At 43.6% G+C, this 11,527-nt stretch overlaps 1 protein-coding gene across 1 annotated transcript in view; it reads right to left on the bottom strand.

Moving 5' to 3' along the window:
* Positions 1 to 5,732: 5,732 nt before the first annotated feature.
* The window catches only part of kcnh5a (potassium voltage-gated channel, subfamily H (eag-related), member 5a), a 169,858-nt gene continuing 164,063 nt past the window's right edge, over positions 5,733 to 11,527 (bottom strand). The window contains exons 11-13 of the mRNA XM_045211191.1: positions 6,720 to 6,905; positions 6,310 to 6,656; positions 5,733 to 6,270 (exon numbers count right to left, since the gene is read on the bottom strand). Of these exons, the coding sequence (XP_045067126.1) occupies positions 5,769 to 6,270; positions 6,310 to 6,656; positions 6,720 to 6,905 (1,035 nt within the window). The 3' untranslated portion in view covers positions 5,733 to 5,768. The remainder of the gene's footprint in view (positions 6,271 to 6,309; positions 6,657 to 6,719; positions 6,906 to 11,527) is intronic.

The raw sequence follows: 11,527 nt of genomic DNA, 5'->3' as shown, positions 1-11,527 counted from the left end.
CGTGATAAGACCAAATGTCCCAACCAAATTTCTCAATAATCCTTCAGGAAACAAATGGCAAATATGGCAAAAAAAATATCCAAAGGACCTTTCTATTAATTCAATTTCAGGAAATTCCAAAACCCAATGGTCCATTTTTGTTCCAGTTTCACACTGAATGACCCATAGTCGGGAATTCAATCAAACTTATTCTGCAGATATCACATTGTTCCTGTGCAATAGCTAACAACATTTTAATTAATGCAATTAGACAAGGTAAAACAAAAACAAACTCATTCTGATTTTAATGATAGTTGTACATTTTGGCAAACACAAACAATAAATGTGTATGCAGTGCGGACTGAATCAGAATCTTGAATCTGGCCTAGTCATGCTTACATAGTCGTTATATAGTGTAGGCTCTGTGTTCATGTTTGATATATAAGGTGTCTTATCAAGGCCATTTCTGTAGATATGTCTACTTTCCACAATGCATTCAATCAGTTGTGGACATTGTCCCTCTCTACACAAAGTGGTGGCTAACAATATGATATGGTAAACAATGAGGATGCTTCCATTAATTTCCATCTGGGAATATAAATCTCAAGCACATGCATGAAAGTCCTCTCTATGCAAGCATAATCCACAAACGGTTTTGTACCTTTGTAAAATGTGAGTTAAAAGGTTTGTATAAAACATATTTTTAGTATAACGAAAAACTAAGGGGAGTGTATGGTTGAAATCACATTGTATTAAAAACCTCTGCATTCAACAGCTTAGTAAGTTCTAAACACTTTACTATTTGGTCTATAAGCATAACTAAATCATGTTGTACTGGAGGTGGTCTTTGAGAAACTAAGGCACAGATTTAATCACATAATAATATCCAACATAAAATAAATTTGTGCTAATCAGTATCTCATGAAGATTTACCTTAGGTGTTTTTTTTTATTAATCTCTACATGCATAGTTATAATGTACCTTATAATTTGTATAGTCTGTCGTTTTTAGCTTCAGTGTTCATAGTGTACATACAGTGGGGGAAAAAAGTATTTAGTCAGCCACCAATTGTGCAAGTTCTCCCACTTAAAAAGATGAGAGAGGCCTGTAATTTTCATCATAGGTACACGTCAACTATGACAGACAAATTGAGGAAAAAAATTCCAAAAAATCACATTGTAGGATTTTTAATGAATTTATTTGCAAATTATGGTGGAAAATAAGTATTTGGTCACCTACAAACAAGCAAGATTTCTGGCTCTCACAGACCTGTAACTTCTTCTTTAAGAGGCTCCTCTGTCCTCCACTCGTTACCTGTATTAATGGCACCTGTTTGAACTTGTTATCAGTATAAAAGACACCTGTCCACAACCTCAAACAGTCACACTCCAAACTCCACTATGGCCAAGACCAAAGAGCTGTCAAAGGACACCAGAAACAAAATTGTAGACCTGCACCAGGCTGGGAAGACTGAATCTGCAATAGGTAAGCAGCTTGGTTTGAAGAAATCAACTGTGGGAGCAATTATTAGGAAATGGAAGACATACAAGACCACTGATAATCTCCCTCGATCAGGGGCTCCATGCAAGATCTCACCCCGTGGGGTCAAAATGATCACAAGAACGGTGAGCAAAAATCCCAGAACCACACAGGGGGACCTAGTGAATGACCTGCAGAGAGCTGGGACCAAAGTAACAAAGCCTACCATCAGTAACACACTACGCCGCCAGGGACTCAAATCCTGCAGTGCCAGACATGTCCCCCTACTTAAGCCAGTACATGTCCAGGCCCGTCTGAAGTTTGCTAGAGTGCATTTGGATGATCCAGAAGAGGATTGGGAGAATGTCATATGGTCAGGTGAAACCAAAATATAACTTTTTGGTAAAAACTCAACTCGTCGTGTTTGGAGGACAAAGAATGCTGAGTTGCATCCAAAGAACACCATACCTACTGTGAAGCATGGGGGTGGAAACATCATGCTTTGGGGCTGTTTTTCTGCAAAGGGACCAGGACGACTGATCCGTGTAAAGGAAAGAATGAATGGGGCCATGTATCGTGAGATTTTGAGTGAAAACCTCCTTCCATCAGCAAGGGCATTGAAGATGAAACGTGGCTGGGTCTTTCAGCATGACAATGATCCCAAACACACCGCCCGGGCAACGAAGGAGTGAGCTTCGTAAGAAGCATTTCAAGGTCCTGGAGTGGCCTAGCCAGTCTCCAGATCTCAACCCCATAGAAAATCTTTGGAGGGAGTTGAAAGTCCGTGTTTCCCAGCGACAGCCCCAAAACATCACTGCTCTAGAGGAGATCTGCATGGAGGAATGGGCCAAAATACCAGCAACGGTGTGTGAAAACCTTGTGAAGACTTACAGAAAATGTTTGACCTGTGTCATTGCCAACAAAGGGTATACAACAAAGTATTGAGAAACTTTTGTTATTGACCAAATACTTATTTTCCACCATAATTTGCAAATAAATTCATTAAAAATCCTACAATGTGATTTTCTGGAGAAAAAAATTCTAATTTTGTCTGTCATAGTTGACGTGTACCTATGATGAAAATTACAGGCCTCTCTCATCTTTTTAAGTGGGAGAACTTGCACAATTGGTGGCTGACTAAATACTTTTTTTCCCCACTGTATGTATATTCTGTTTATTGTCTGCCTGTATATTCTGTTTATTGTCTGCCTGTATATTCTGTTTATTGTGGCAGCACCATTTCACTGAGTCAAATTCCTGTACAAGCAAATTGTGGTGGCAGAATTTGGGGTGAGCTGTTGTAACTTCTCAAGGAATATGTTCTCTGTTGGACTGTGATGTTAAGCCTTTCATAGACTCCTGTTATTTCTGTACCCTAACACAAGGCCATTGTGTTCCGGAACTGTTGCTTGTATAAAATAACTGTTGTGTAAACAATATGATTGTATTATTACCTCCCTCTATATGAGGGACATGTAACCATTTACTCTTTGAGTTCTTCCCTGTGAAATCAGAGATACATCTCCCCTGCAGCTGCTTGATTAAATATTGTTCTATTATATCATTACATTTTCTTTGCCTTAATCTTTGGATCGAGTTTTCCACAACAAAATGTATTTGGCGAATAAAGGTGATTCTGATTCTGTCAATTAGACAGTCACAGAGGCTATTTGCCTAAACAGGGCCTGTTTTCATGTCAGGGTCTGCTTTGATGTACTGAACATCTGATCAATTAAAACAGCTTTAGATCTTATCAATAAAGGTTTGTAGTGTTAGACTATACCTGTGTATCAAGCATTTCTTTGTTTTGGGCCCACACTGGCAACCAACCTGCTGTCAACCGGTACAGTCAGGTTGAACATCTGATCAATAAAAACAGCTTTAGATCTTATAAAGGTGTGTAATAACAACCAGGAAGTCTACAAGGTGATTATTGCCTACTCTAAGCATTGCACTTTGCAATCACAATATGAATCAGTGATTTTCAACCTTCTGACCTACTAGTGGATCACGATATGAATCAGTGATTTTCAACCTTCTGACCTACTTACTAGTGGATCATGATATGAATCAGTGATTTTCAACCTTCTGACCTACTAGTGGGTCTTCTGTCAGATTCGTATTGTCAGATTGTTCTTTATTATATCGATGGATTGCTTCTGTATGGGGTGGTCACAACAACCCTTAAAACCAGGGCTGCCAACACAAAAATAAGTGAACAAAATTTTAATCTTAAGTTTCCAATTTAAACGCTAACTAAAGATTAAGCATGGCTGTGTTAACCTAAATGAGGGAAGTTGAAAAAGGTGGCCTGAATCCAGTTCTTTTTTCTGCAACGTATTTGTTTATGTGGCCCAAGCTCTTACAAATCCCTTTACTCCTTAGCTGTTTGTGCTTGGTATAGAGGGTCTATAGACTGGACCTGGGAAGAGCACACTCAATGTGAAAGTACATCAACAAAGTCAAAAACTGTTAAATCCCTGGGCTACTTTACTGAAGGTACTGTACTGTGAAAAATCTGTATCTTAAAATCATTTATGCATGCAGTCAACTGCATAAATGTACAAGCAATTGCAATCCAAAGGTTTCTTTAAAATGTCTTTGGCAGGCCAGAATCCAGCTGGACATGCAAATGACTATTTACACAAAAAAGTATTTGCCACCTAAATTCTGTGTCCAATTTCCTCATCTTGTCCATTAAAGAAAAAGATTGGGCACGGAAGTCGGTGCAAATAAATACAGTGAGGGAAACAAGTATTTGATCCCCTGCTGATTTTGTACGTTTGCCCACTGACAAAGACATGATCAGTCTATAATTTTAATGGTAGGTTTATTTGAACAGTGAGAGACAGAATAACAACAACAAAATCCAGAAAAACGCATGTCAAAAATGTTATAAATTGATTTGCATTTTAATGAGGGAAATAAGTATTTGACCCCTCTGCAAAACATGACTTAGTACTTGGTGGCAAAACCCTTGTTGGCAATCACAGAGGTCAGACGTTTCTTGTAGTTGGCCACCAAGTTTGCACACAGGGATTTTGTTCCACTCCTCTTTGCAGATCTTCTCCAAGTCATTAAGGTTTCGAGGCTGATGTTTGGCAACTCGAACCTTCAGTGGCTAGGCCACTCCAGGACCTTAATGTGCTTCTTCTTGAGCCACTCCTTTGTTGCCTTGGCCGTGTGTTTTGGGTCATTGTCATGCTGGAGTACCCATCCACGACCCATTTTCAATGCCCTGGCTGAGGGAAGGAGGTTCTCACCCAAGATTTGACGGTACATGGCCCCGTCCATCGTCCCTTTGATGCGGTGAAGTTGTCCTGTCCCCTTAGCAGAAAAACACCCCCAAAACATAATGTTTCCACCTCCATGTTTGACGGTGGGGATGGTGTTCTTGGGGTCATAGGCAGCATTCCTCCTCCTCCAAACACGGCGAGTTGAGTTGATGCCAAAGAGCTCGATTTTGGTCTCATCTGACCACAACACTTTCACCCAGTTCTCCTCTGAATCATTCAGATGTTCATTGGCAAACTTCAGATGGGTCTGTATATGTGCTTTCTTGAGCAGGGGGACCTTGCGGGCGCTGCAGGATTTCAGTCCTTCACGGCGTAGTGTGTTACCAATTGTTTTCTTGGTGACTATGGTCCCAGCTGCCTTGAGATCATTGACAAGATCCTCCTGTGTAGTTCTGGGCTGATTCCTCACCGTTCTCATGATCATTGCAACTCCACGAGGTGAGATCTTGCATGGATCCCCAGGCCAAGGGAGATTGACAGTTCTTCTGTGTTTCTTCCATTTGCGAATAATCGCACCAACTGTTGTCACCTTCTCACCAAGCTGCTTGGCGATGGTCTTGTAGCCCATTCCAGCCTTGTGTAGGTCTACAATCTTGTCCCTGACATCCTTGGAAAGTTATTTGGTCTTGGCAATGGTGGAGAGTTTGGAATCTGATTGATTGATTGCTTCTGTGGACAGGTCTTTTATACAGGTAACAAGCTGAGATTAGGAGCACTCCCTTCAAGAGTGTGCTCCTAATCTCAGCTCGGTACCTGTATAAAAGACACCTGGGAGCCAGAAATCTTTCTGATTGAGAGGGGGTCAAATACTTATTTCCCTCATTAAAACGCAAATCAATTCATAACATTTTTTACATGCGTTTTTCTGGATTTTTTTGTTGTTATTCTGTCTCTCACTGTTCAAATAAACCTACCATTAAAATTATAGACTGATAATTTCTTTGTCAAACGTACAAAATCAGCAGGGGATCAAATACTTTTTTCCCTCACTGTATATCAATGTTTTTTTGTCATTCAAAAAGGTCCATCGTCTCTCTCAATGTCCGGTGTGACAGGTCTTGACACGGTGAAGATATCCTGGCATTTGATTTTAGCCTTGGGGGTAGAGGCCTGCGGCAGTGAGAGCCTCCTCTTCTCAGACAGCAATCTCAGGATCTCACTAACTTGGGCTTCAAGTGTTGATAAATGGCCACTCAGCATCTGGATATCTCCCTTCAGCTCCAGCTTGGCCTCCTGGAGAGTGGACTGGAGCAGCACCTGTTCAGACATGGGTTGGAAGGGGTGGCCCAGCACGCCCTCACTCCCAACACCGGGGCTGTGTTCAAAAGGACTTCTCCCCATTGGGCTCCGCTCATAGGGGCTTCGTGCATCCCCTGCCCTGTCGATCCGAAGATCACTCTTGGTAATGCCACTGTCGCACGAGTCTGTCTTGTAGAGTGCACTCTTCTCGTCGCCCCCCTCTCCTGTGCTGCTGCCACCGACCTCGCTGCTGCTCTCCCCACCTTCTGCCTCCTGGCTCTTGCTGTCACCAATCAACTGTTCTGAGGTTTGGGACACGTCACCCCATTCCTCCTCTTCTTTCTGCTGTGGCCCTTCAGGTTCATCGGGAGCCAGGGGCATCGCCGCTGTAGTAGCATTCTTAAACCGCATCCAGTCTCGACCCCCACCTCCACCCCTGGGCCGTACCAGACTGGTGACCCTCAGGCAGTTCTGGTCCACCACACTGGGCTTCAGCTCCATGACCTCGTGACAACCAGTGTGAATGGGCTCCCCAGTGTGGACATAGGCCAGTGAACTCTGCAAGGGGGTGATCTGGGAGACAGTAACTACACTGGAGCCACCGCTGGTAGTCCCTCCACCTGTGCCAGGTGCCCCATTCTGTATCGGGGAGCCATTTTGGTGCTGCAAGGGGTGAGTCTGATACTGTTGGTGTGGGAGATTGGTAAGGGGGTGGTGGTGCTCAACCTGAAGCCGGTTGCGCTCCAGGTCAGGCTGAGCTTGGATTGGCATGTGAATCTCTTTCTGCTGCTTGAACTTCTGGAAGAGCTTGCGGACCGGGTGGTCAACAGGAATGGAGAACGTCACTTCATTCTTCTGCTGCCGGCGCACTTCCTCCTCCTTCTTCACATCGGCGATCTTTCTGAAGATTACCTGCATAGATATTGAGAGGGGAAGAGAGATCTATGCGTAAGGACAGCCTTGTGAATCAGAACATGCCTTAATCACAAGTACTAGATTTTACACCAGATTTTACTATCTAAATGTCTTGTATACTGTCTTGCATATACTACGCTTCTGGCAAGGCATGTTTTTCCAACCACCATACTATTAAAAATATTATACTATAATTTAATGGGATGAACACAAAAAAATTATAATTGTGATAAATATGTCGACAACTAGCAACTAAACGGAGCACCAAAACAACTCATGCACAACTCAAAATAATCCAGATGGAGGATACTGAACTCCACAGTGTTACTGATTGCATGTTCACTAGATACAATATTGCCATTACTCACAAATTATTGCAGCTAAAATATAAACCTGAAGAGGCATAACCTTGTGCTGAATATACTTAGAGAAATACTAATCACTGTTAACAAAATAAGATTCAAGTTTATAGATTTTTTGGTACTGACGTCTAGCGACATTACTTATCTTTTCTTTTCGACAGCAGACGGACACCAAATTGTATTGAGAGGAAAAATACAAAAATGCACATCTATGATAGTTACAGATTTAGCAGATATGTATTTTCCAATCACTGTATAGTGCACTATGTCAATATTGTTGCACACAGTGTGAATCTGCTGGTAAACATCTCATAATAAGACCCTAATGCTGATGCGCCTGAAGTAAAATGAAAATAAAATTATAGCAAATTATAGATAATTTTATCTAATAACTGTTGAGATTGTCACATATATATTTTGTTTTGAGTGTGTAAAATGTGCATGAGCTAGATACAGTATGGTAACACCTTTAATTATTTAATTTCAGGAATTACTCCTGACTGTATCCCATCTCTAAACAACAAAAGACTGACACCTAGTGGCATATTTAATATGACATCAGCAATGTCCCCCACATACACACACACCAGCAGCAGAACAGTGCCCCTGGAGCAGATTAGGGGTTAAGTGCCTTGCTCAAGGGCACAAATGTCAGAAGGTGGCACCTGAAACTGATGCCAGCAACCCTCCAGTTGCCAGCTCACTCCCGCCAGATTTTTCCTCGTCCGTTAATGGGTCCGAAACAGCAACCCTCTGGTTACGGCCTACTGAAATATCCAACAATTCACAGATGACTCCCAACATGACATCTGTGATAGGCTATTGAGTAATGCATATCTGATGGGCGTACATTTAATGAAATCGTCTCCATCCCCTTTTTCTCCATCTCTGGACCCTTTTGACTCTAGGTTTCTGTGCTGCCCTTAGTGATGTACTCCTGAGTGGTGCAGTGGTCTAAGGCACTGCATCGCAGTGCTAACTGTGCCACTAGAGAACCTGGTTCGAATCCAGGCTCTGTCGCAGCCGGCCGCGACCGGGAGACTCATGGGCGGCGCACAATTGGCCCAGCGTCGTCCAGGGTAGGGGAGGGGATGTAGCTCAGTTGATAGAGCATGGTGTTTGCAACGCCAGGGTTGTGGGTTCGATTCCCACGGGGGGCCAGTATAAAAAATATATATATGTGTATTCACTAACTGTAAGTCGCTCTGGATAATAGCGTCTGCTAAATGACTAAAATGTAAATGTAAAATGTAATGCTTTGATTACATACAGTATTCATTCGATGGTGTTAATGAGTTGTTCAGTCCTCATACTGATAACCCAGGCAGGCATAACTAGACCAGCTTGATAAACTAGAGTGGACACATAGTTGCTTCTTGGCTTTCTACTCTTTATATTAATGAGGATAAGAACACCCTCTCTAGGAACCATTTGGGATTATTGTATTTGATAATACCACAATAGAACCTGAGGCATCTCATTATGTGGGTTTTATTTTTTATTTGAGTTATGTCTCGTTTCTTTATCTATCATTTAAGTTAATACACAGAGGCTACTACTCCAAATAATGTTTTTCTCACTGTCAGTCCAGTGTTGCCTGAACTATCTTTGTGGGACCTTCAGGCACTCGATAGAGGTAAATATAGAGCAGCACATGCCCCTTGTTATCCCTTCATGGTCTTTTAGCATCCCTACATGTTCTGCCATTGCATGTTACTTCTCATCACCCAAGGAGCCTCCTGGAAAACAATAAATCCAGCCCCCCCTGCCACTTCAAATTGATTCAACTGCCACGTTTTTACTTAGTCGCTTTAGAGACTAACTGTGGGGGAGAGAAAGAAAAAAAGAAAGTGGCTGCCAGGGGTATGTTGGGATAACTCGTTTTCTGCATTAAATTGGCGCAATCGGGAACGAGAAAACACCAGTTTCTTTGTTTTTCTTGGATATACAAAAATTAACTGAAAAATGGCTTGTTTTTGCATATAAACCAAAAAAATATTTGATATTTAGATTTTCACGTGGGTGGGGTTAAATGGTTCTAACTCCATTCTATTCATCTATTGTCTATTATTTAATCTATTAATAGCTGTCCATAATGTGCCGTAGTTTCACGGATCCCCCCGGTACTGCTGCTCATTCTGTTCACCAGCTCCGGAGGTCTACGTCAACGGCCTTCTAGGCGTCACTGACCTGGTTCATTAACACCAACCCCGGACTGTCTTGTCTCATTACGCACACCTGGTTCCCATTCCCCCTGATTAGTATATGTATATATGTGCCCTCTGTTCCCCATTGTCCTTGTCGATTATTGTCCGTTGGTCTCGTGAGTATCGCGTATTGTGCTCTTGTTATTACGGGTCTCGTCCCGTGTATTTGTTTGGAGGTTTACACCTCACTCTTTTTTTTGGGTTACATCCCAGTGTTATATATATATATACGTGTTTGTTTTGGGCTTCGTCCCCGTCGTTTTTTCATGACGTACCTTGGGTTGTTGGGTGGAATAATAAAAAACCTTAATCCGTATTCCTGCGCCTGTCTTCTAATCATTATACAACGTGACAGAATAATCAACCCATAATAATGGAGACAGCGGGAAAGGCCGAGCTGGCAGCATTACGAGTACTGTCTCTCCAGACTCGGCAGTGCCATGGACAGCGTGCTGGCAACCATCCTGCGGTTGGAGGGGAAAGTGCAGTCCCTCCAGTCTCCAGCACCGGTTCCGGCACCAGCCCCCACACCACCACTACCTACATCCGTCCCATCTGAGCTGGTCCGCGGAATACACCTGTCCCTCCCGGAGCGTTTTGACAGGGGTATTCCGCTTCACCCTCCTCTTTTGCTTGGTGTTTGATCATCCTGTGGAGGGACGAGTGGGGGGTGAGCGTCTACTCCGACTACGCCAGGGATCTAGAACTGTCTCGGAGTTCGCCCTGGAGTTCCGGACCATCGCAGCATCCACCGGATGGAACGAGTCGGCTCTGGTCACTGTTTTCCGCAGCGGACTGCAGGAGGAGGTACAGATGGAGTTAGCCTGCCGTGATGACAACCTGTCACTCAACCAGCTCATCAGCATGGCGATCTGGTTGGACGACCTCCTACGGTCCCGACGAAGACCTGTGCAGAATCCGGAGCCCATGGCTAATAGGTGAGAAGGTGACAAGCCAGGGAATTCCCCTGCTCCAACCCAGGGAGGATGCAAGATCTTCTCTCCTTTTCTGTCAACTCAACCAGTGTGTTTTTCCATTAAATTCCCTGAATTTTACTGGCCACTGCATTACACATTCCTTTGGTTCCGCTACAGTCACCCATTCCGGTTCGAGCCCTGGATAATCGTCCAATAGGGACAGGACTCATACATCACATCACTGTTCCCGTTTCTCTGCTGACCCATGGCACTCATTTAGAACAGATCACCTTTTTAGTATAGACACCCCCACGCACCGCATTGTTTTAGGTCTCCCCTGGTTGAGTTGGCATAACCCTGTTATTTCCTGGTCCAAGAGGAGACTGCCTGGTTGGTCGCAGGAGTGTCAGGGGAAATGTCTCGCGGTGTCTGTCAACACCACTACGGTTGACAGTCCGTACCATGCCCCTCAAGTGGATTTACCGGAGGAATACCATTATCTGGAACAGATTTTCTTTAAGACCCAGGCTACATGCCTGCCTCCTCATCGCCCCTGGGACTGTGCCATTGACCTGCTGTCTATCCCCTCTGCTACGCGGAGACCGAGGCCATGGAGACCTACATACAGGAGAGACTCCAGCAGGGTTTTATAAGCCCCTCTATGTCACCAGCCTCCTCAAGCTTATTTTTTGTTCAGAAGAAAGATGGGGGACTGCACCCCTGCATTGATTATCGAACAATGAACAAAGCCACCGTTAAGTTCAGCTATCCTTTACCCCTCATCCCAACCATCATCGAACAAATGCACAGGCGCAGTACTTCACGAAACTGGACTTGAGGAGCGCCTACAATCTGATGCGCATTCGTGCAGGTGACGAATGGAAAACTGCCTTTTCCACGACCACGGGGCATTACGAGTATCTCGTAATGCCCTTTGGGCTGTCTAATGCTCCTTCAGTCTTCCAGGCCTTTATTAACGAAGTGTTTCGGGACATGCTGGGACGGGGTGTAGTGGTTTATATACATTTTGGTCTATTCTGCTGACCGAGTCCAGCATGTCTCATTAGTCAGGTCTGTGCTGGGAAGACTATTGGAGCATAATCTCAATGTTAAACAAGAAAAGTGTTTGTTTT

This window comes from Coregonus clupeaformis, chromosome 36 (genome assembly GCF_020615455.1).
Source record: "Coregonus clupeaformis isolate EN_2021a chromosome 36, ASM2061545v1, whole genome shotgun sequence".
Classification (NCBI taxonomy): domain Eukaryota; kingdom Metazoa; phylum Chordata; class Actinopteri; order Salmoniformes; family Salmonidae; genus Coregonus; species Coregonus clupeaformis.
This window is presented reverse-complemented; position numbering and strand designations above follow the sequence as displayed.